Source organism: Ochlerotatus camptorhynchus, unplaced genomic scaffold (assembly GCF_037179485.1).
Source record: "Ochlerotatus camptorhynchus isolate MF236.1 unplaced genomic scaffold, CSIRO-AGI_Acam_v1.1 ptg000094l, whole genome shotgun sequence".
NCBI classification, from domain to species: domain Eukaryota; kingdom Metazoa; phylum Arthropoda; class Insecta; order Diptera; family Culicidae; genus Ochlerotatus; species Ochlerotatus camptorhynchus.
In genome coordinates, this window is record NW_027040584.1 from 6,388,860 (window position 1) to 6,415,116 (window position 26,257).

General features: G+C 37.5%; 1 protein-coding gene across 9 annotated transcripts in view; it reads left to right on the plus strand.

The window, feature by feature from the left end:
• Positions 1–26,257, plus strand: part of LOC135698735 (uncharacterized) — a 97,544-nt gene that overhangs the window by 10,306 nt on the left and 60,981 nt on the right. Inside the window, exon 1 of one of the 9 annotated variants that reach the window (XM_065218829.1) lies at positions 4,197–4,323. The exons of 6 other annotated variants lie outside the window; for them this stretch is intronic. In XM_065218829.1, coding sequence (XP_065074901.1) covers positions 4,223–4,323 — 101 coding nt within the window. In that variant the 5' untranslated portion in view covers positions 4,197–4,222. Of the gene's footprint in view, positions 1–4,196; positions 4,324–13,836; positions 14,155–26,257 lie in introns of those variants that run through there. 2 more of the 9 variants (XM_065218831.1, XM_065218833.1) reach the window with 2 other exon arrangements.

The window sequence follows — 26,257 nt, forward strand, 5'->3', positions numbered from 1 at the left end:
ATCCACCTTTCCATACGTACCGTTGGATTTGATAAAGAGTCAAACAATGTTGAGATATTATTAAAAATCTAACAATGCTTCTTGCTTCTAAATTCGTCCTACGCGTTTCAATTCCGTCCAAACGCATTGAAACGCCATTAGATTTCCTTCGTCCTATGGATAAACGGAGAAAAAGGGGATGCGCTAGGAGCGCTTCTTTTGTTTTGAGAACAATGAGCGTGAATATACATACAATGAGCTCTAATAGGATTTATGTTGTAGCTAATGAAATAACGCATCGGAACAAACGTATTATTGTTTTGTGCATTGTGAAATCATTGAAATTATTGATGATTTCTGCCCGATAGAACGGAAACGGGCGATTACGACGAAGTAGCGCTCTTCCCTATGTCAAAGATGAATTCGCGTTGACTAAAGACTGATACAAAAAACAAACATGTCATGTAAAATTAAGTGCTCCGAGACTGACAAGTTCGTTGCTCGATGAAAACTACATTTGATTCAGCTGATTTTCGTGTCTTTTATGATTGAATTTTAGGCTAAAATTAACGCTCGTATATGTCAGTCTCAGGGCACCTAAATTAACATGGTTTTTTTCCTCTAAGTGTGTAGGCGATTTCAACCGAGGTTGATAGCGTCGTTTTAATATTTTCTTCGTGATCAAAGTAAGTCTTAAATGATTGCTGCAGAGACTGAACATGCTATAAACGTCAAATTTGGCTCCTTTCACTCCCAACATTTGCGATTTTGCAACATTTGCTCTCGATTTTATTCCCCGGAGGGCAAGACCGTTTCTTGTTAACCCAACATTACATCACGGGGCCCAACATCTCTTTCTCGCTACTGCATTGAAAATAAATCTTTGACATAATAATCCATCATAAAGTGTGACACTCACCTGAACAGGACGGGTTTTTATTTTTATGAAAGTGTTTAATGATTGTATGATTGAATGACACATCGAAACTTCGCATAACGTGCCGTTCGCTACGCCAATGTGTTGCAAGAAAAGTTAAACTTCCTTTAGGAAAAAAAGAGGTCTTCTCGGTCACACTTGGCAACAATATATGATTTTAGGGGAGAGAAGAGCATGTTTGGAAACAACTTTTACTCCTCCGTCTCGGGCGGTCCGAGTGCCTCCTTATGAACATCGAAAACGGTGGAGGTGTGACACGCGAGTTTTGGTGAGATTGATTGGGAGCTGGTTTTCAAGTTGAATAAATAATCAATGAATTGAATGTAATTATATAATTGGGCTTTGTTAAATCCTGTTGGATGTGTTTTTGTTTTCGAATTTATGCTCCATTGTAGTTAATTTATTCATAGTTATTCAGCATCCGAAATGTCAAACACAAAATCGTTACACAACCACGTAAGGAGTCTATCTTATCAGATAAACTCGCTTGGTAGGCGCAGACATCCAAATATTTGTTGCGTGAAGATACATTTTCTAAAAGTCAGTGTACAACATTTCTGAATGATTATTTTGTTTATGTATCAAATGTTTTATCCTAAGTTGAACAAGTTTACAAGGTAAATAATACCAATAAAATACAGAAGCTTGTGTGGGCAATTTAGACACTCAAATTGTATCTATAAACATCAAATCTATCTCTGCTTTGTCGCAGCCAACTGCAATCAATAAGTCACCGGGACATAAATAACTCCTCCATCCATGCAGTGAGCCTTTTCCTTCCACTCTGAGATCGCAGTCAACCGGTCGGTAGTAAGAAGATAGGTAGGTATAGCAGTAGCCTTTGAGTGGGGGTCATTATGCGAATCAAGAGATGAGCTTTCTTTCAACGCTTGCTACCACCCAACAACGACTGCTGGACAACTGGTGAATGGATGTGAGAAAGCTTGTGTCGCATGTTGCCGCCACAGGTATTTTGCCTAGTTTGTTATAAGGTATTTCTTTTTTTCGGGTGCTGCACGCAAAATCATGGGATGTTGTCGCCGCCATCGTCATTTTAATCACATCTCTACGGACGGTGGACCCGTTTGCTCGAGGTGGATTGTCGAGGACGGTGGAAGCTGAAATCGGTTTTGTCAGTCGCGATATTTCCGCAGTCTCCGTACATTCGTCGCTTATCTTGAACCTGAGTTTGGCGAGTGAATTGTGTTTCTTGTCCACGAGATAAAGTAAATTAGAAAAAAGGAAGATCTTGGTGTAATCATTACGCGAATTGAGTGACACCCCGTTTCCAGGGTCGCGATATAAGTATCGTCGTTCTACACGAGTGTTTACTTAAAAATTATCTCGCGACTTTGCATCACAGTGTGTGTTGTTGAGCCGTTCGAGTATTGAACCGTTGTGACACGTGAGAACTGGGATAGCCTCTCATTTAAGACAGTTTATTAAGTTTGAGAATTCGCAGGAGTTCATACTATGTTTTCCTGATCCTGCTAGATAAGAATACCTTCTGTGTATTTTTATATAGTTCTGTGACGTTATAAGTGTATTGTTTGTTTTTTTGAATTTATTAACAGTGTTCAACGCTATCACCTTCGCCCGTCGTATGTAGTAGATTGCTGCACATGTGATAATTGACGACGACGGCGACGATGGTGGTGGCTAAGTGGTGAATTCCAGTAAAAACAGATAACAGTCAAGTCGTTTGCAACGGCTTGAGAAGGTGGTCTATTCTTGATTGGCTGTAAAGCTTGTGAAGTTGGTGAGCTAATTAATCTGAAAGGCCTAAAATACCGGCATGTCAATGCTGTTATTTGTTTTAAAATTGAAAGAAATACTTACCGGTAGTGCTATCGAACGCAACTTTGGAGAAGAAAATTCATATGAAAAGAAAATTTAGTGAATAATCTGTGGATTTGAAGCATTTCAGTTTATGTGTGCTATGGTCAGAAAAAGTCATTCGTCTGCATCTGCTCATTTAAAATGCAGCAGGCTACATATTTCCATAGCAAAGATGATCATCGTTTTCAGCAAACAATTAGATCATCTGACGAAAGAAGTCATCTTTGATCTAGGGTAACTGCCAGTGTTTTCGTCCAAAGACTTAATATGGTGAGAAACTTTGGACTCTGAAAACAGCTAAAATTTATCAAAGCTAGAGTTTTTTTTTTAACTAAAAGAGGTTTTGTCAACGCAATGCAATCATTGCATTGAACAAAACTGCAGAGCTAATCGTTTGATAAGAAAAACACGATATTCCATTGAGCTTTGCTTATCGCCGCTCATCGTTCATATCTATCCGATTTAAGGATTAAGCCGTTTGCCCTCAATCTTCCAGCATTATACCAAATCATTCACATTGTCGAATTGTTTACAGTTCATATGATTGGCTACATGGATAAGCTTTTGAATATACGCCGCTGTAGAGCCATTTTTTTGTATTTATCGAATTAATAGTGAAAGTACTTGTCACAAGCAAAGAAACAACTAAACCAAACAAGTAATTAGCATCCTCGCCAGCTCTATTAAGTGCGAATGTTTTTATTTCTGTTTGCTTCACCTCTTCTGACATTGCCTGAGAAACATAGAATAAATTAGCGTGCTACCTTTTTCTCACTTCACGATTCATCTATGATGGCCCTAATGGATGCCTCCGGCCGTTAGATATGGACGGAAAACCACACCAAGTCACTGTTGTTTTCAAATTGTGTAACTTTGGTTTTCTTACTTTCATCTCGGTGTTTGATCGGTGTGAAATTTAATGGATCCTACGAAGAGATGTTTCTAAATATAATATGATTGGCTTTTGACCCATTGACAAATGAAAACATAAGGGCATTGAGGTGCGATCTGAACACCTAGATAACACTTCCAAACAATAAAGGCAAAACGACGGAAGTCTAAAAAATTCGGGTTGCTTCATTTTGTGAGCTGTGAGAAATTTCGCCCACAAAATAATTGTTTATTGTTCTGTTTTCAGAGCCGAATTGTTATTTTCAATTGTTTTTTCTGCCCGAAAAAAATGCAAATATACTATCGCATGGCATTACATGTTTAAATTCATAACAATAACAATCACGTGTGTCGTAAAGTGTTAACCATGGGAAAACTGTGCTCACGAGTGATCAAATCCGCAGGTCCACCGATGAAGAAGTCCAATGTCGAAATCTTGCCTGAGCATAGCACAATTAAAGACCGTCAAGAGAAGTGTCAATGAGTTCCGGTGGAAATAAAACACTAACAACGATACATACCAGTAAAAGTGTGGTGACTTAATATCCCATCCGGTACGAAACACAAAACGACAAAATGTTCAACGAATTGAAGTTTACTCCGGGTGTCGGTTTTTCGCTGTTAATTGGAGCCGTTGGCAGCATCTACCTTATCGTGCAGAGCCGTAAATATTTTAGGTAAATATAAATGCTTTTTAAGTGATTATTAAATGTAGCAAGCGTTGATAGCAACAGCATCTTAAGGGGGTATTCCCGATCTTTTTTTTTTCAAAAAATCAAATTTTTTTTTTCACGTATTTTTGTACTTTAGACTATATACTTTCATCCCCCCAAGCCGTTTTCCGATCAGCGAATTCGGTGTCCAGGCATAGCTGACTAATGGTAAGAACCCCCAAATGGTTTTAACTAAAGTAAAAACTTTAAACGCGTTTTTCTCGAAACCACATTTTTTTATCGGGCGAAGATTTTTCTCAGAAACTATAAGAGATATTGACTTGAATCTTTGCGCATTTTGTTCCTTATTAAATTCTTTGGAGCTTCTCCCACTTTCAGCCAAAAATATTAACATTTAACATTGTTTGAAGCACCTTAAAGTTGCAAAAAAGCGGGCTAAAAATCGCCTGTTTTTTTATATGGCCGCCATTTTGTTAATTTGCAAGATTTTTTGCTGCCAACGGGAGAAGCTCCAGAGAATCTTATGCAGATTATTAATTTCATCACGAATCTGTTTCAGATGAAGCCGTTCCAGAGAAAAGTCTTCGCCCGTCCAGGCGTTTGCGGCGAACAGGGGTCTGTTTGTCGCCATTTTGTGACGTCAAGAATGTCTTTTTTTATGTCGAAAAAAATTTATTTGTAAACTTTAATGTTCAATAAACAAGAATCCCAAAGAGTTAGGCGCATTACTATTCATTTTCCTTGAAAAAAAAAATAATTGAAAAACAGGCCGAAAAAAGGCAAAAGATTGGGAATACCCCCTTAAAGGAAACATAACAATTCACAGCATGCTAGTTTTTCATTTTACCACACTTCTTTACTGAAGGTCTACTAGATGCATCTGTCATTGAGACATAATGTGGGATGTGGGTATGCTAATTAGCTCTTGTCAGCTTGTGCTGTGCAGAACCTCAGGCAATAATAAGCCACTGGGTCAAAATAACGTAAAATGCATGAGCTGGGTTGCCGTTGCCTGCGTTGAACGAGCGATATTGTGATCTCATATAATTAGGCCTGTACTATCACGTTCCATCCGCATTTATGGCGAAAATAATACAATTTTGTTATTAATTAGAGCATTCTAGAATTCAAAAGTATATTAGATTGTTAAACTTGCCCGCCCTACTAAACATAAACGATCTACTTTGGCCTGCGTTGGGAGTAAACATACTCCATTTCAGTCATATTGTACCTACCTTCGAGTAGGTCGTTTCGCATAGACAGCCTTATCATTATCATTACAGCTGATGCCGGCCCCACCACAGTCGGTTGGGTACGTCATAAATGTTTACGTCCTCTACCTAATGCCAGAAAAAGTAGATAGAAGACGATTCTAAGCTAATACGACTCATTCCAAGTAGGGTAAACGCTCCTATAGTTGCGGTACGTTAGAAGCGTTAGGTTCCTATAGTTGTGTATGGAGACTCCGTACATAACTATAGGAACCTAACGCTTCTAACGTACCGCAACTATAGGAGCGTTTCCCCTAGTTGCCTAGTTTTCAAAAAGCTACTCGTTTCACCGTGATGAACAGCAAAATTTTTGAAGCTGCGTTTGGGTAACGAAATGTGTGGGTGTCCGTGGGATTATTTAATTTTTTTCGACTGTTAAAAATCATCATTTTTTATTATTTCGTTTCTCTTTAATCTGCAGTGGTTTTCTTATATTGATGATGGCCCAACCATATATTGGTTTGCATTACTGGAACTTTTGAATTATCGAGATATTGAGATTTTTTTCCGTATCCTTTGTTTAGCGTAATTGACAGAGCTATCGTGGAGAAGGCGGAGCTGGACCGGGGACTATCAGCTCCGAAAATTGCGAAACAGATTGAAAGCGAGTTTTCCATTCTAATGACATCACAATCCGTACGAAAGTAGCTCTTAAGAAGCCATGGTTGTCCGCAAAAACATTAAAAAAAAGATTGAAGTGGGCCCAGGACCACATTTCATGGACCAGTGATGACTGGAATAAGGTGATCTGGTCAGACGAGACGAAAGTAATGCTATTTGGGTCACCATTGATACCATCAGACCATACCATCAGATACCATAAAATTTTGGTCCATGAAATGTGGTCCTGAGCCCACTTCAATCTTTTTTTGATATATATTGTGGACAACCATGGCTTCTTAAAAGCTACTCTGCCCTTAAGACTTTATGAAGACGATTTCGTACGAATTGTGATGTCAGTTGAATGGAAAACTCGCTTTCAATCTGGTTCGCAATTTTCGGAGCTGATAGTCCCCGGTCCAGCTCCGCCTTCGTCACGATAGCTCTGTCAATTAGGTCAGTTGTCTTTGAAGGACGCCCCAATCGCTTAGCTGGTGAGATAGAACCACGCTTTTTGTACATCTGCACAATTCTAGCGACCGTATCTTTGTGAAGCTGGACAATATCGGCAATATCACGGTAGCTTTTGCCAGTTTTGTGATGTTCAGTAATCAAATTTCGGATACTGATCGAAATTTGGTCTTTTTCGGGCATTTTGAAACAAATAACTTCCAATTTTGAACACAAAACTGAAATTTTGAGCACGAAAACTTCAAGAGCACTAAATGACAGATAGACACAATGTTTACATTCGATAAAGTTGCAGAATACACACTAAAACCATAGAGGTAACTCTAAGACCACTGGGTCCCGAAGAAAATCATTATTATTTTTGGCTCACTCAGTACCAGAACAACGGTCCCAAGCAGTCCCAAGCTATTTCACTCACCCCTGCATGTTCTGCATGAATCCACACACCCCTGATGTTATCTTTCAAACTTTCATAGCGAATCAAAACAAACATAGTGTAGTAATAGAATTTCAACTAGAATAGGGTACGTTAATCGTTTGCTTGGGACCAATAGGCTACTAAAGTGGTGAGCCAATTTAAAATCGTTAGTTTCGTATTGATTGTTGCTAAAACTCTGTAAAACACACTTAAATCATAGTATCCGTTTGGGGGTGGATAAACTTTTTTTGCGTAATTTTTTACCATTTTTCATCATTTATCACATGAAATCTCAAGAAAAGATATAAACGCCGTATTTTCAATGGCAATGTGATAAATAAACATAAATTGATAAATCATGGAGGAACACTCATAAAATTAAACTGATTTTCACCAGAAAAACAAAAAAATGTAAATTGGTAGGGGGGTGGATAAACTTTTTTGCATACTGTATGTATACCTACCTCAGTTTTTATTTCATAGGCCTTGCGTCGTATAAAGTTTAAGTTAAGTCGCAAAGAATGCAAACTTTCGACCTATTGGCGATGATGCATTGTTGTATTGTATTACAAATAAACTCGGATGAAGGTTTTTGAATCTGACATTGTTATAACAGATTAGATCGTAAATTATGTCTGAACAAATCGATTAAAATTAAGTGCCAAGTAACTCTTATATGGTTTCTACAGATAGCATAAGAATGTGCACACTCGATCGCTCAATCCCAAAAGACTATAAGAGCATTCCATCTTGTTGCAGTTCAAGTTGAAATTAATGCAAAACTAAAATCCAAATGAGATTTTCTCAACTGCTCTTCGAAAGACCATAAATGGTTACACCTGTTTGGAGGTGCCGTAGAATATAAACCGACTCAAGATCCAAGCATTAAGGTGTTTCGCTGTGAGATCCTTTTTCTCATAACCACTTCGAAACTTTAAGTTCACAAATATCAGCTCCCACGACACACACCACAATCAAACTTTTACTCTACGTATGCTGCACTGCTGCATACATGAAGTAGCAATTTCAGGTGAAATGGGACACTGATTTCCGAGATTTGTGTGAATGAAAATTCAAAGTTGAAGTGAATATATAGCTTTCGGGCGGCCATTTGTGAACCTTACAAGGGATCCCCTTAACATAATCAAATGTTTTCATCAACATCAAAATCTTTCCAAGTCCAAGTAGGCTTTTTGACGCGCATAATTTATGACTGATATAATACTTCAAACTTATAAATGCTTATATGGTGTAGTGGATTCAGTACTGGTTTCGAAGGTAAAGGCATCGAGACCAGCTGCAAGAAATGTTTTTTGTTTGTTTTATTTATTTATTTATTTATTTATTGCACTACGTCGTACATACTGATTTCTTAAAACTAATACTTGTTTAATCTAAACTTCTTATTCTATTACTAAACACATTTTTGGACAAAGTAAAATCAAACTCATTACAAACATCATTAAAGGAACGCAAACATGAATTAAAACAGATATTGAATCCAAAGTTAGTTCTGTTAGTATGTTCCATGGAATCCGTTCCAGGAATTCGGGACAGTCCACATTGCCGGTGATTAGGTCGAAGATGAACAGTTTATATGGATGATCGTATTTCTAATATTGAAATCGGCAAAATCGTTATTGGAAAGCCGCGGAGGCGAACAGGCCTCAGGCTGAAAGCCTCCATAATAAAGAAAACTTAACTTAACTTATTGGAAAGCCAGTATGTATGTATATGGCCTCCGCTTTAGAACATACAGTGGTGGTCTTTAAATTAGTTTCACGAGATGAACTACCCTACGGCTAAAAATCTAAAAAAAAGAACTTTAAATTAGCACAATAGGCCGATTTTCATACCAACTAGCAGACTTTGGCATGTTGCAACTATGTTTTATTATCATCAATTGAGCTGAAACTTTGACACAGAACTACAAATATGCTGAATTTTGCGTGTACGTAATATCAAATTATTGGAAGCGCTTGCCGGAAATTGACGGGCTGGTTGAAAATAGCCAGCTAACTAGCACATTTATAATTCGAAATTTCCGAAGTTTATTGTTTTGGAAATTTTTGACCGTAGCGTAAAACACTTTCTTAAGGGGGTAGTACACTTTGAACGTCCAAAAAGTAAGGCATTTTCGTTAATTTTTTTTAAGCGATAAAACACTCAGGGAGGGCAAATATATTATAACCCATTTATTAGTCATCCTTCGAACTACAATTTGTATTTTTTTGAACTCGATTGGCGTCCCCCCGTGGCCGGTGCACCAGGTCGCGCGGGCGTCCTCGCGCGGAAATCGGAAAACGGCGCGGGAAAATACTCCTTTCCATGTGATCCTGGAACATAAATCGAACAAAAATCCTGATTAGTAATGAAATTTGGGTTAGAAATACGCATTCCGATTTTTTTTAAATTAATTTTTTTCAAAAGTTGTGGCCTTAGTCCATTTTTTCACCCTAAAAATGCTTACAAAATCGTGGATTAAAAATCCATTTTTGACAAAATCGAAAATGTGGATACGTATTTCTAAGCAGAATTTAATTCTGAACAAGAAAACCTAGGCGATATCCAAATTTTATGATAACTGGTTAGAGTTATTTTCCACGCCAGTTTGAAAAACCCCGTTTCGAGATAAACGCGTTTAAAGATAAAATTGCTCTCTCAGCGCGCCGGTACATGTTTTAGGAAATCGCTTCGTAAAGCAGTAAGGAATATTCTGGCGGACTTAAAGTCTTTTCTAAATTAAAGTATACATCCCAAGAAACATTTTAAGCCAAAAAAAAATGCATTTTTTTTTTGAAAAATCAAAGTGTACTCCCCCCTTAAGCACACTGTCGTTTATTGGCAATATGGTTGAAAATTTAAAACTTTAACACTTCGGAAATTTCGAATTATAAATGTGCTAATTAGTTGGCCATTTTCAACAAGCCCGTTAATTTCCGGCAAGCGCTTCCAATAATTTGATATTACGTACACGCAAAATTTCAGCTCAATTGATGATAATAAAACATAGTTGCAACATGCCAAAGTCTGCTAGTTGGTATGAAAATCGACCTATTGTGCTAATTAACCATTGTATATAGCAAATCTGTACATGTTATTCGACTTGTTTGGTTTGTATATCACTGTGTATATCCGGAATTATACGGACCAAAATGTTGACTGAGATATTTGCAAACATGACAGCCACCTGCCAGTTCATTTCATAACCGCAACATATAATCTAATATAACCTAATCTAACAACAACACAAACAGTTCTTAAAAGCATCGCACGGAGATGAAAAACTACCCAAAGCTAAGTACTTTTCCCTCAATTCAGCTCAAAAAAATCAGCCCAATAACTCAAATTTGAGTAAATCGCATATAGTCGTTTCCATTCAACACCAGCAAAAAAACTAACTCTTAAGTATATTCTACCCAAAATTAAGTTTAATTTACGCAAATTTGAGAACATGAAATTTACTTGAAAGTATCTTATTGGGCTGAACTATATCGTTGAGTCTAATCTCTCGTACCTTTTTGACATCAATAACGAGTGCAAGTGCGAGGCTCAACTCAAAATTAAGTGAAAAGAGCAATGATGGATATACCTTGTCTATTTGATGCACATATAAAACATATAAAAACGGCCAGGCCCACTGTGCGCCATTTAAGGGGCAAGACGATTTGGAAACATCGAGTCTGTTTGAATGTAATATTTAAGCACGATGCTTTAGAATACAATCAATGAATAAAACGTGTATGTTGATAACAATAACGTGGTATTCGATAGAATGTTACAACATAGATTACTTTTACTTGTGTTTACTAAATCTTTTATGTTTTTAACTAATGCTTTGTATTTGAGATTTTTTAACGTTCTTTAACTAGGGATAAGAGAGTTTTTTTTTTTCTTTATTTGAGAGATTTTAGAGGGATAAGAGAGATAAAACTAACAATACGACAGCAAGATGTTACAAGTCGACGATAAACTGCATTTTCGATTAGCTTTCATAACTCTGGGAGATGGTTTAAATATAGGTCAATAACTTTCAGGAGAGGAAGGATCCTTCCCAGGTTTCCGGATGGGTACGACCTTAGCCGACTTCCAACATGAGGTGATGTAGCCAGATCTAAAGCACTGATTTTCAGGTGACGATACAGTTTAGATCTGAAATATTTGAATTCTAAATTAAAGATTAAATAAAAAAAGGTGTAAAAGGAACAATTATTTTCTATCGAATAGATTACATTTAAGAAGTAGTGCCTATTTAAAGCTCTATTTTCAGTCTTGTGAATAACTCATTTTTTACCAAAGCAGCTGCTTCAAAACGTGATTTCATATGATACAGTCATATTTATAAAAAGAATAATGCTAAATTGAAGAATTTCATTAGAAAATGTTTGAAATATCAGTAGTGCTCATATTGCTCCGAATGGGCTTAAGTAATATTTTGTTAAGAAAATCTTTAATGTTTAATGCAAACTAGAAAAACATCGTGTCATATTAGAAACCATTGACCATTTATATAGCTGCTGCAGGAATATTAACGATAAGTTATAAGTAACTGCTGATAGACCTTATTTTCTGATTCAGAAATCTTATAACATTTTTGATATTTTGAGCTAGTCTAAAAAATTTCGAAAATTCGCACTAGAGAAAAGAAATTTTTTAGTCTATTTTTTCCGTAAATATATATAAACACCTCATCACTGCGACCATTACTTGGATCTATTGTGATATATTCCCCGTTTTATATTGCTTTATTAGTATGTCATATCACTATTTTGTGAAGCGTTTTCCCAGCAAGGTATTACATTTCGAAAGGAATGTACTACTTGACTGGGACCTGCATTCCAAATATCAAAGGGTTCTGCCAGCCCCTTATCCAGAGAAATACACCTTTTATTGATGATTGCAGCAGCACAAGAGCATATAGCAGGTGTCAGAGTCTTCCTTTTCTATGCCACACTAGAGAACTAGAGAAAAGTAATTTTTTAGTTTAACATGAAATGGAGCGGGTGACCACATTGCCCCATTGGCGAAATTGCCCCACTTTCCCCTATCACTTAAATTTTTGAAAAGTCTTGCCTCCCCATGATTCGTAGTTTGTGGAACAAAATTAACAAGCATAAAACGAGTTGATGGCAATCGACCAAATAGCATTTGCTACCTAAAATTTTAAATCATTAAGATTTTCTCAAATTGTTGGTTCTCGATACAAACTTGATTATGGTGGTTTTGAAATCCCTAGCCACCGCACGTGCTACGGCTATCGATAAAAGTTCTATCCGTTGCCTATTGAACTTTTTTTTTTAATTACGTACGTACCTGGTTGAATGTATAGAACGAGGAGTGAAAGAGGATAACTGATTAATTCACCACTGTGTCGGTGGCAGCTTGGTTTGCTGGCGGCGGTAGCCAATGGCAACTAGGAAAAAGAAGCCAAAATACACTCGCAGGTCTAAGTTGAGTGAATTGGTCATGCAACCTGTCGAGTGTGACATTAAGCGGAAGTAAACGCCGGAACAGTACGCTCGGGGTATTGGTGAGATCTGTGGACTCCGGGGTAAAGTGGTCTTGCCGTGGCAGTTAGTCTCTTCACCGTTTTGTGTTCTAGAAGAAGATGGAGTAAAATGCGAGAACATGTTATGTATGAGCTGTCAGGTCGGTGATTATATGTGTACAAGGGGAAGTGATCTTTGGTGATCGCGAAACATGTGTGCTGTTACGTTCTGCATAAATGAATGAGGGTACAACAGTTGAGCGGTTTTGCTGAACTATGTCCCGAGTGGATGGTGATGAGAAGTTAGGTACCGGTGGAAACTAACGATTTTAAATTGGCTCACTACTTGACTAGCCTATTGGTCCCAAGCAAATCGATTAACGTACCTCATTCTCGTCGAATTTCTAGTACTACACTATGTTTGTTTTGATTCGCTATGAAAGTATGACAGATAAAATGAGGGGTTCGTGGATTTTCCTATTTTTCGAGGGGTGCACCAATTAGCTTGGGACCGATGAGAGTACCAGAGCTGAGCCAAAAAGTTGAGCACGTTTCTTCGGGACCTTCTAGTCTTAGAGTTACCTCTATGGGTGTACTGTTTTAGGTTTTCATATTTTGTCATAAATTCAAAAAGGGTTTACTTAACTTTATAATATGAGAAATAATCAGCATGCACACACTCTCTAATACTTCATTAGATTTATTTCATCCAAATCAGATTTATCAGTGAACAATTAATTTTTAGCCATAAAAATTCATCTTACATAGTTTTCCATACATCCCGCTATTCGGAACTAAGCTGCACCCCAATTAAAATATATACATTCAACTACCTACGATTCATTCCAGGTGCGATCTTAGCGCCCTACACCACCGGTCACCGGTTAGCCAGGTATGTGCACCATGTTGGTGTGCATCCAGTGGAACCCGGCTAATGTTTTCCATGTGTTTCAAGTGTTTCGTTGCCTTGCTGCGATCTCTCTGGCTGTGACTACCTTTGTGCTATCCTATGTAGGCTTTGATAGTGTTTCATGTTTTGCTGGCTATCTGTTTTATTCGTTTTATTCGCATGGCCATTCATTCACTAACCACCGTTCTTTCATTCTTTCTTTTTCTCGCACACTACTTTCACACTGAATGGACTGGGTGCGGGTGTATTTGGGCGGCCATCCATTTTCAGTTTGGTTATTGCGTTCCTTCCTCTGTGGATTTGCGCAAAACATCATACTGCTCTGTCAGTTGATGATAGAATCTCGTTGGGTTAAGCTAGAGAGCGACTGACCAAGTACAGCCGCTAGCTACGCGGCTCTAATGCGGTTAGTGCAAGTGAAGTTCAACGTCGGAAACGGTGAACAAAGCATTGTGAAACCTTGATTTTTTTTGCTAAGCTTTGTGGAGTGGAAGTTCTCGTAATAGTGGATGATAATTGTGAAAGAAAAAAACTGTGTAAATGAATTGGAACATAGTGCTGTGACTAGGAGAAGTGATGTGCTCAAGACAAATTCTCACGTTTGGAATATTTATGTAAGCCTTTTCGGATAGGTTTTCAGTAGAATTTTCCAGCTTGGCTTTTTGTATAGTTGAAGGTAGATGTACAAATTGAACCGCTTAAACTAACCCGTGCTCAGTACAACCTATTACTAACGTAGAAATTTGGAAAAACCCATATCGATTTTGACATACTTTTGGAAATTCATACTAACGGTTCCTCGACCATACCAAAAAACCGAAATATCCTTTTTTGTATACGGCTTATTTTCCTTAAAAACATCACCTGGGGGGAATAACTTATACCGGTAGAAACAACCAAACGGAATTAATTATTCCCTCCTCAGCAGTCGGTAGTGCAATGACATAACACTCCAACTTTGGTCAGCAATGGTCTGCTTGTGTTGTCTAGTCGATGCATCACGTACCTACGGAACATTCAGCCTGTCACCATTCTATTTAGAAGTTATGTCTAAGTACCTGTATATAACCATTGCTTCCGATTCGCTGGACGGCCGATGGAAGGTTTGCTTGCGGTTTAGTTTGCTATACTAACTTGGAAGCCATTTCTAATTGTCCAAAAAAGGTGGTGTAGGAATAAAATTAGCGCTGGAGCTAGGTTTGATTGGATGTCATTTGAATCGATGAATGGAATGGACACTGCAGGATGGGGAGCTTCAGTGATGGAATACTAATTAAGCCCTTGTGAGGGAGCTGGTGGCATGCTTTTTCTTTTTGAGTATGTTTTATGCGTATCTGATGACGTCACGTTTTTGATCAGATATTTTATTATTTTTTTTATGGTTGCAGTCTGATGACTTTCAAGAACTTACTTAAAATTGTATGCACATAAAATTTGTTAATTATGATGTAAATAGTAAAAAACTACAGAGATACAATGTTGAGTTATAATAACATAAAATATTAAACTATAAGTAAATCAAGGAAGGATTTTTTAACTTCCATTTTAGTTACGTTAGATTAGATCTATACCAGTCAACTCTCCAGAATCCGTTTGATAGAATAATTTTTATACTAAATATTTGGTAGGGCCAGCAGAATCTTTTCATTTTAAAATTTACGGCTTTTCCTTCATTTTGAGGATGTGCTATTTTTATCCTTCATTTTCGGACAACTACTTTTATTTATCAGGATCTCTTTTTCATACAGAATACGAGTCATCGTTTGAGCGTTTGTTGCTAAAGGTTACTTTTCTCCTATTCCTTATATATGAAATATATCGTTATAAAATTTCAGGGAAAAGATCATTCTTTCAAATTGAAATGGTTTTCAGAGTGCTTAATTTAAGGTTTTGTGATATTATTATCATTTATTATTTGCTTAAGTGCTGTTTAAAACAAAGACTGTTATTTTTTGTTTCAATACATTGGACTGAGAAAAAACAGTTATTATAATTAATAACATACAAAATGCTAAAACAAGTGAGTTATACCCCTAAGACTACCCAGAAGATAAATAAAATCTGGAATGTTAAAGTGGAAATTGGAGGTATGTTTACCCACATTGCAAATTATGAAATTTTTGCTCCACACACTTAGAAATTATCGCCGCCATCGGTAATTTTTACCGAAATCTGAACAGCTGAACTTTTCGGTAAAATTTATGCATTTTGTTTATGTTTTTCAGCTATTTTGAATCTAAATCTCCACTAAAATGACAAGAGTTGATCATTTAAACAAGGTTGAACATGTTTTGATATTACATATTTTCAAATTCAATAGCCTTTAAAATGAAGGTCAAAGTTTTACCGAACGTTCAGCTTTTCTGATTTCGGTAAAATTTACCGAACATGGAAACACAATCTTAGTGTGTACAATGCTCGAACGACTCCAAATCGGGTCCTAATTAGTCTTCCCTTATTTGAATTCATTTAGTTAGCATCTGACTTTGTATAAGCCATTTGATGGTCATATGGGAACCATATTGTTATGAGAAAAAAGTTCCATTCTTATTATTGGTAGAAATTTTTTCAGTTAGAAGTTTGCTGAAGACCATTTTTTAGCCAACATAAAATGAAATACAGTCAACTCTCTCTTATTCGATCTCTCATTAACTCGATTTTCTATCAAAATCGATCGAAATCCAGGTTACTTTAATCACTTTACCCATACAAATGTCCAAAATTTTCAATAAGTCAATCAAGTTAAGGAGAATAAAACATCAATGTTGTCTACTGAGCAGTTAACTGAGCATGTCTGATGGTCCCTAACGTCTTCAATAAATAATAACACTATGCAACACGGCATTCTAGAAGAGAAAAATTTGACCTTGTGGTCCCCAGAGTTAAAGTGTACTTATGCCAGACACACGTCACGTTTTCTCGGACCATCATCTTTGTGGATTGGGACATTTTTCACTGTTTCGGTCATACTGCCCATCCAACCACGTGGCGTGATTGTCGTGCAAGAATTTAGAAAATAATCCATGACACATTTGCTTAGAACATTTGAATACACTATCCTTTACCGTTTTACCGCTCAAATTGATGATATTTCAAATATGGGTCATTCCAGCTCAAGTGGGTACACCACCTGTGGTCGATGTCACCTAGTTGAGCCAAACTTGGCCAAAACGCTTATTTTGGCATTATGAACAAATGACTTTTTTGATTTTGCTCTGAAGTGCCTAGATCCCTCTCGGCTAAAACCTTGGATTTCCGATATTTAAAAAAAATCATCTTTCAGAAGAGATTACTCTACAACCACATAAGTTATTCGTGATCTTAGAACGTCAAGCTGAAGGTTTTTGAATGCAGACGGATAGGTGTACCCAAATTTTGTTTTTGTTATAGTCTTCTTCTTCTTCTTTTTCTTCGCATTTCAAGCTTATTGCACGCATATTAGCTTATTGCGTGCTCTCAACTTATTGTTCTAAATGTACTTCCACAGTTATTAATTGAGCGCTTCCGATGCCTGTACCATTTTTGCATAATTGTGTGGCAAGTCCAATCATACTCTATGCCCAGGGAAGTCGAGAAATTTTGCAACCCGAAAAATTCCTAGACCGGACCGGGAATCGAACCCAGCCACCTCCAGCATGGCCTTGCTTTATAGCTGCGCCTTTACCGACTGAGCTAAGGGAGGTTATAGTAACTACAGTAAATAGGCTGATTACCAGCAGGTATCCAAATTGTCAAAAAATTACCTATTTTCACCATGAGTGAGATTTTTTATTTCTTAATATTTTGGGCTCAAATTTTCACCTAACTTTGGAAAACTCTTCTACTTGATAAGCAATAAGCTTCAAATGCGTAGAAGAAGAACATGACACGTTCATGAATGGAAAGTGTGTTTTCAAAAAATGAAAAATAAAGGTCGAACGTTTATTTTTCTTTTTAACTATAATAAAAAAAAAGCATTCTTGCTCGTGAAATTGACTCTAAAAAATAAATTAACTTCTCAAATAAGGGTATTATTCAACTGAAATTTTATATACCTGCTAATCTATCTGATTTCATCCTACTTCTAAAGCACGACGTTTTGGCTGTATCCCATAAGGAATGAATTTTTCACTTTTAGGACCACAATTAAATTATGGAAAGAAGTAAATAAATTAGCTAGTTATGATTTCATATAATGAGAATTCTGCCATGTGAAAAATAAATAAAAATATTATTGTGCCAACGGCGTGAAGGAATTCAAGAAAAAAATATTTAAGACCATTGATTTTCCACCAGAAAAGCTCAAAACTACCACTTAATCATCTGGTCATATCTCAAAAGCTATTTTTCCAAATCATTTGCCATTGGAAACACATCCCACCCATGGTGAACATAGGCTATTTTTTGACAATTTGGATACCTGTTGTTAATCAGCCTGTTTACTATAGCCACTATAACAAAAACAAAATTTGGGTACACCTATAAGAATCTGCATTAACAAACCTTCAAATTGACGTTCTAAGATCACGAATAGCTTATTTTGATGTGGAGTAAACTCTTCTGAAAGTTGAAATTTTTAAAAATCCCGGAAATCCAGGGTTGTAGCCCAGAAGGATCTAGGTACATTAGAGCAAAATCAAAAAAAGCGTTTGTTCAGAATGCCAAAATAAGTGTTTTGGCCAAGTTAGGTTCAAATCGGTGACATCGACCACAACTTTTTAAAAATTCTGTACCCACTTGAGCTGGAATGACCCATATGGCAGTGTTGTTCAGACTAAAAATCTCCTTAATAAAGATTTAAAAAAAATGTTCAGAAGTCGGTCACCTCCGCATTGCAAGCTCGCTGATCTCACATGAACCTGTAGGTGTACGCGCGGTACCTTTTGCTCCACGGGCAGAACATGGCATGGAAATGAAACTGTTTTCATTTTTCAAGCTACAACGGATTACAGCTACCTGTTTTCCAACATATGTGTCAAATTTTAAGGAATTTGGTTGCGATCTTGATTTTCGGGAGCATTTTTCATTTAGTAAGATTTAGAAGAACAATCTTTTAGTCTACTCGAACCTGAATTTCCTTTTAATTTCGTTTTAATACTACTTGCAGACTACAGACAAGTGGTGTTGAGTACTTGGCACTGATGAAGTCTGCATGTGTGTGTGTATGTGTGTATTTAATCCAACCCCCACTGGCCGGCAGTGTTATTAAGGAAGAGCTCTCTCTACAATGTCGCATTTATGGTCATTGTAGACAGCTTTAGTCCGGGAGTTAGAAGGTGATAGCTCTATTGCATATCCAGCAACCCCTTTCAGAATGTCGGGAGAGTTACGCCCATTCCGAGTTTACTTTCACTTACAATAGCCCCGCATGTATGCATCACCGTTATCAAATGGATATTGGTATGACATACACGCTTCCAGGTTCGAAAATATTCTTTTCAAACCAGGCATGTTTATGTTTTTTTTTAATTGTAAAATGTATTTGGACTGGTTTCACCATGTTCACTTGATCCTCCAATCCATGCGTTCCGTAATTTTGATTTTCTCTAAGCTTTGCATTTTTTTTTTTAAATTTTATTAAAGAGATTTTTAGCCTTAGGCTAGTTCATCTCTAGCTAAGCTTTGCAGCTCATTTCGTGATGCACCTTTATCATAATACTTCCTTCAACGAACACTAATTTTCTTGCATTGCCATGGTCATCTAGGAGGTGGTTCGCGGCTACCAGCTACCACACGTCCAGTCTTGGGCTTATCCAGCGATGCATCTTTCATATTGCTCGCAATGTCCGGAACCGGCGAGAGACCAGCAGCCGAGCACTTTTGCGAGTGGAAAATTGCTGATTCACGGCTGAATCACGACCAAAACTCGCGACGTACACATTATCAACACGTTCCCGGGCTAATTCACCAACCGGACCGGGTTCAAAATCGCCCACGGTGACGAATAACTCAAAAGAACTACACGCCGAAAGTGTGCCATTCGAACTCGAAGAATCGGGCTCAATGAGGCGAAGAATCGGGAGGCAATGAGAACCTACACCGAACAATAGAATTGAAACTGCGTCATAGATTCTGGAAGTTAGATTCAAGGTCAACCGAGTCACTCAAGGCAATCACAGGCAAAACACGATACATCACTAAATGATAACTTTATGAACACTTGAAACTAAATTTCAGCACACAAATTAACAAATTTAAAATACAAAAATGTTTAATTCGCTGTCGAAAAATACACAGCAAAAGAAAAACAGTTCAGCTTTCAAACGCAGCCTACTGTGTCATTCACCATGCAGCGCGTATATGAACTGAAATTACAAATTATCACTTGCGATGCCACTAATTTCTGGTCCGGGAGAAAAAATCAAACAACGCGATTGCGACATCTCTTCTGCTGCTTGCAAACATGATGAATCACGTTTTCTTTCTCGATTCTAAAACTTCCCGGAAAGCGAGAACACTGCTAATCACACACGTATAACCGTCCGGGAGGCAGAGCGCCAGCGCTAATCCGGCAAATTCAGCCGAAAACTATGAAAGCGAACGCACGCACAAAACAGAGACCAAACTTAAAACACAACCGTATCCAAAGGCGTTCGAAACTCGAATCCACTGATGAAGTCTACAAGTAGTATACAAAAAATATGCGTATTTGTCAAAAGATAAGCTATTATAACGGAATTAAAAGGAATTAAATCAACACACTCAAAAAGCTCTTCATGCAGAACAACTTTGCCGAAGACCGCAAATCGTTTTGACTTCTGTGCATAGACTTATCAGCTGTTTGCTTGTGACCAACTGCACCGCGTATACCTACAGGCGTACATGAGATAAGCGAGCTTGCCACTCGCAGGTTGTTGATCGATATTTGAAATATCACCGATGTGAGCTTTTCTTGTTTGTTTGTTTTTATTATTATTATTATTATTATTATTTTAAAGGCTTTAACCTTTATTGGCTGTGGTAATTCTCCTCTGTAATAAATTTTCATATTCAATTATTCGAATTTTGATATTGATCTTAGTTAATTCTGCTTGCTATCAAAACACAATATTTTGCAAATATTGTGTTCTCCTCTTAACTGGTTTCGGATATCTTTATACTCCCTGCATTCAGTGAGAAGGTGCTCCACTGATAACCGTGCTAAAAACACGGACTCTTCACTTCTTTATACAACAGTCATCCATGGGTCACGATGCCCGATCCTTAACCGGGTCAAAACAACCTGCTCCTTCCGGTCCTTTTTGTCTCTACTAAAGTCATACCGTCACTAGAATCAATGAATCTCTTTTGTTTACCAATCAGTTTTTATTAAATTTTCAGAACTTTCGGGCAATATTTTACATAATTTAAATTGAAATCTTTTGATATTTGGGAGACTATGGGTCTTGAAAATTTAAAAACGATTGCTTTACAAACAACACGGCTCCAGGGAATGTTGTAGAACATCATGGAACTTCGTAGATCTTTAGGAAACTTCATAGTTTATCAGAGAACTTCATAGTTTTTCAGGAAACTTTCTAGAAGTGCAGGAAATAGGCAGTGTAGAAGTTCAGCGAATTTTATAGAAGTTTAGCAATTTTTTTAGAAATCCGGAGAACTTCAATGATGTACATGAAGTGCAAGTTACTTCGTATAACTATAGGGACTTCATAGAAATTTTTTGAACTTTATAGAACTTCGTATCAGGGAGCATTGAAATACATCAGATGTTGAAACTTTGTAGACGTTTGGGAGCTTCATAGAAGTTAAGGGAACAATTTTTACCCAGACAACCAGAATGCAAAATTTTATCTATGATAAACAACATATATACAAACAAACAAAATTGTATAGAATGCATAAAAAATGGCTTAAACGTTCAAACAAGAAAATTATTAACTCGTTTTTAGATTATTTTTAAACAAGTTGATTTGACATCATATACGATTTAATCTATACTACAAAATTTAATTTAAATGCCTTACGATGTAATCAGATTAAATTTGTGGTACAGTACGATGGAAAAATAATTCATCGCATATAAATCGAAAATTTGCATTCTATACGGTTTAATTTAAACATAATGCATTGTATATCATTTTTATATGCGACGTTAAAATAAGCAGTACATTGTTATACGATTACTAGTTGTCTGGGTATTAGAGAGAACCTCGTAAAGTTCAAGGATAATCTATTAATTTTAGGGCACTTCAGTGAAGTTTGATGGACTTGAAATTAAGTCAGGGGATTCCGTACTAGTTCAGTACTACTTCATATAACTTCACATAAAATCAACGAGAATCGCAGAAACGCAGTGTAGCAAATTACGAAGCAATTCGAGAAACTTGGTAAAACTTCATATTTATAAGATCAGTTATTTTTACTTTGTACTTATAACTTTGTAGAAGTTCAGCAAACTATGTAGAAGTTCAGGGAATTTTATAGAAGTCTTAAACAATCTTAAAGTTTAGCAAATATCTTAAAATTTCAGGGATCTTTGTAACTTCGTAGCAGTTTATCAGGCTAAAAATCTATCCTGATGAATGTGGGCGTCTTAGTGGAATACCTGTATAATGAGAGAGAGAAGGATTAGTATTTTCCATTTAATTCCACTACTTTATTTGCTTATCCTTGACAGATACGCGTATTTCGTCTACAATGTGCAGACTTCTTCAGTGTCTTGTACAAGACACTGAAGAAGTCTGCACATTGTAGACGAAATACGCGTATCTGTCAAGGATAAGCAAATAAAGTAGTGGAATTAAATGGAAAATACTAATCCTTCTCTCTCTCATTATACTAAAAATCTATTTAATAAAGCAAAAAAAAGCAGTTTATCAGAGATGGTATTTCAAAAAAGCCTAATGAACTTCCTGCAAGGATTAGAAACTTCGTTTATTTTCAGTGAACTTCCCAGCTGTTCGGAAATATTCATAGAAAAGGTTTAGGATCTTCTCGGTATTGAAAGTTAATCCGACTTTGAGTTTACCACCCTAAATCCCGAAGCTCTTATAATCATTCTACGAAAAGAAAGAGGAAAGAGGATAATCACAAATTCCTTCCACTACCTTTATTGCTCGATAGGCCCACGTATTTCGCCTATAATGTGTATGCTGCGTCTGTGTCAAGCTGCTATGACAAGATAATAATATTTAATAAATAGCAAATGAGTGTCTGAAATTATAACTGGAATTCCCCTCATCATTTGAGTATGACCTTTCACGTATTAGTGACTATTAAATGAAATTCAAAATCATCGTCATCAATGGGTCAATGGAATTTGTGAGATTTTTTTTTAATGAAAGCATGAGCCATTAATTTGTTCATCCACACCAACGACATCTATTTAGCTTGTTAGAACTAAAACGGAATAAACGCAAGGAGTTCGGATAAAATGTAAATCGCACTATGCTATTTTTTTTGTTATCAAAATCAAACGTCATTTTAATTTACTCTCACAACACTAATATCACTTAGAATAGAAGCACACTTAAACTCACAGCAGAATCTCATACGTGTCTTTGGCAATACTCTCGTTTCAACTAATCCAATGAAAATTGCACAACCCCAAAGCAGAGCATTGCAGTCCAACTTCCAATTCTGTTGCTCTTGGAGTTTCGTTCATCAACTGCAATCACTTGTCTTAATGTCTACTATTATCTCATTCAGCCCAACCAGAGCAATGTATTCCAAATGGATATGAAGTCTTTTTTTTTTTGATCACGTCTCACGCGCTTCATTCAGGAAGTCCACAGTCGTTTCGCATTTATTAACAGCATCATCATCGTCGGCAGCGTGATTTATCCTTGAAAAATAACGGCACGAGAGATGAGTGCTCCTCTTATCCCCGGTCCGGTTGATCCTCGGTCGGGGTCACGGACCCCACCGGTACATTATTATTGTTCAATTCGTCTTCCTCTGATAAGGTTTGAGTTCCAACCGTGGCCGATGTGTTCGTGTCCGACTCGGTTTGGGTAGCGTACGATATGAGCTTGATGAAGACTACCTCGATGGCGCAGAACATAAACAGGAACATAAACACTCCAATGTTCGCTTGAGGTTGCACCTTCCCCAAGGCTAACTGTTGCCTACCAACTATCCCTCCAATCGCTGGTGGGGGCTCCACCAACACGGTAAAAGTTTCTACCAGGAATGCAGAAAGAATCATGATGACTTGTTGATTCTCAGCACATTCTTTCGCGATAGTTCAGCTAACTTACGTTAGATACCGTAATGATCAAGTACGATCTATTCGTGATGCAATCGTTTCCTAGCACTAGCACTGTCACTGCTGCAACGGTTCAGTTCACAGTATAGTAGGTACCACGATTTCTGTTTAAAACACCACATTAAGTCACTACGGTTGCGCTTGCTGCACTATCGAGTGTATAGGAACGAGACGAGCTGTTCACTCAGCAAACGATTGCGTCCTCTCAACACGACGACGACGGCGGCGGCTCAATCGCAGGCTATGACGCCGTACAGTCCAGAAAAGGTACGACCCGTTCGCACTGCTAAGCCTACTGCTGCTACTTAACATGTATAATGATATGCTGCCCCACCTTTGAGCCGTATGGACTCGCTCTCTCGCGCACGCGATCGACCACACTAGGGCTGGCAGTAACCGTTGACTTGACACTATACCGATTGCTCGTGCAGCGATCGCGTCCATCTGGTAGCCCTAAAGTACGTATACTGACGCTCTGTGAGACGGGCAGACTGGTTTTCTCCAGCCAGTGGACGCGCTCTCTTCGATCGGGTAGGTCTCTACATTCAAACACGAATCAGCTGTGAGCGGCATGCGGAAAACACTAGGCCCCAGCAGCCAACGAGCGACGTGACAAGCCGAATAGTTTGCGCCTTTGAAGTGGATCGCAAAAGTAAAAGCAACCTCGCGGTTGGTCTGCGCCTCTTGGGGTTACGCGACTAATATCCTAGGTAGTGAGTCGGGGGGTACATCGAAGATTGCATTAGTGGTGATAGGTTATCAATGTTTACCCATTTAGGTCAACATTTGTGCGTGTTATGAACTTCGCTTTCAAAATTTAGTCACATAATCAGATAAACTTAGAACTACTGAAAATTTAATGAACATTGAATTACCAACATTTTGTTTCCCACACTGTAAAACAACGTTATTATGCACCATGGTTCAACGGTAGTCAGAATAACTAGTTGACAGACGTAATACATCAAGCTTGTACAGTTACTGTACTCTCGCAATCGACCTGTTAATTGTGCATATTGGCAGAGTGACCTATCTTATGGTCCTAATCAGTAAATTTAAACTGGAATAAAAAATGCATAGCCTAGTTTGTGTGTCATTTGTCAAATGAACACCCAGTTTTTGTTTGAATACGTCAACGGTCAACATTGAAATTGCATATCTAACAAAATGACCATCGAGAAGCCATTAAGCTGCTCTATAGATCAGAAGAGCAGTTCAAACAACTATGTTACCGTTGATTGTTTAACGGCCATTATTCTATTCTATGAAAAACCATACTGTCCTCTCTTATTTAATCCTCTTGTTCAATAACTAACCACTTTCAAACGATTGTCTCTCCACCTCTTTCTCCATATCCAAGCAAGCCACGCCGCATGATGCTGGGTTGCAAAATTTTCACTTCACTTCATACCCTACGCCAACTTTGTTCTCCCGACTTCACCCGATCAATGCACTCGCACAAACTGAAATCGAATTCCCGTGGAACGTAATCCCCTCGCATAGTTTTCATTCATACTGAAGCATCCTAGGAAAAAAATGAACAGATTTGTCGTCGTCAATCGTTACCGCACATTCGCTGGGATAATCTAATGCTCGGTGCCTATCCCTTGGTTGCAATGGTGATCAACCGGTTAGGCAGTTGATTAAATTTTTAATTAATTCAATTGATTTGCGGAATAGCTCCAATAAATTCAATGCTATGAAATGAGGCGACAAACTTGTACGAGGTCACAGTCTTTCTGCTTTCCACTGTGATCTGTCGGGAATGATACCAACGAAGAGATGTTATATGAAACTACTATCTCCTGATAAACCAGTCTACCTGTTGGCTTCCTCATCAAACTCAGAACTTAACATCCGACTGCAAGTACATGGGTAGTACATTCTCACTTGCGACGACTGGTGAAGGGAATTTGATTGGAATATTTTTCGCGTAGTCTCCAATTTCCAACGAATACTTGCGTCAAACTGTCTATAGCTATATTTTCAATAGGCCATGTGACGGAGCACTCTTTAAAAGCGGTGTTTAATATTCATTAGGCAAATCGTGCTAATAACGAAGTACAATGAATGCTATAGAGGGCAACTAAACTGAAAAACTGACCAGGGGTAGTTCTGAAACATTTTGAGTACATTGCTTTCTTGAATCGACAGAGAAATGAAACGACGTCAATTATATGTAGATGATGGATCCCCTATTGGTGCTGCGTTTCTATATAGTAGCGCGCGTGGCTGTCTGACCAGGGCGAATGATATTCGTGTCAACCACTAGTTACCAGTTAAAGTAAAGTGCCAAAATTTGATCGTAATGAGCATTTATTCTAGTGCAGTGCTCTGTGGAATTACTTATTTTAATTAATTTTGAATCGCTGAATCCTTATCAGAAATTAGATTTAAGTAAACTAAAGGAGAAAAATCGATACAAATCTCTTATAAGGAAAAATTCCTTAAGGCTTGGTAGCCATCATAATGAATTAATGAAATTAGATTAGATTGAAGTTAGATTTTGATAAGTTCTTTAGTGGGAATGACACTGATGAAGACTGCACATTGTAGTCGAAATACGTATATGTCATGGATACCAAAATTAATT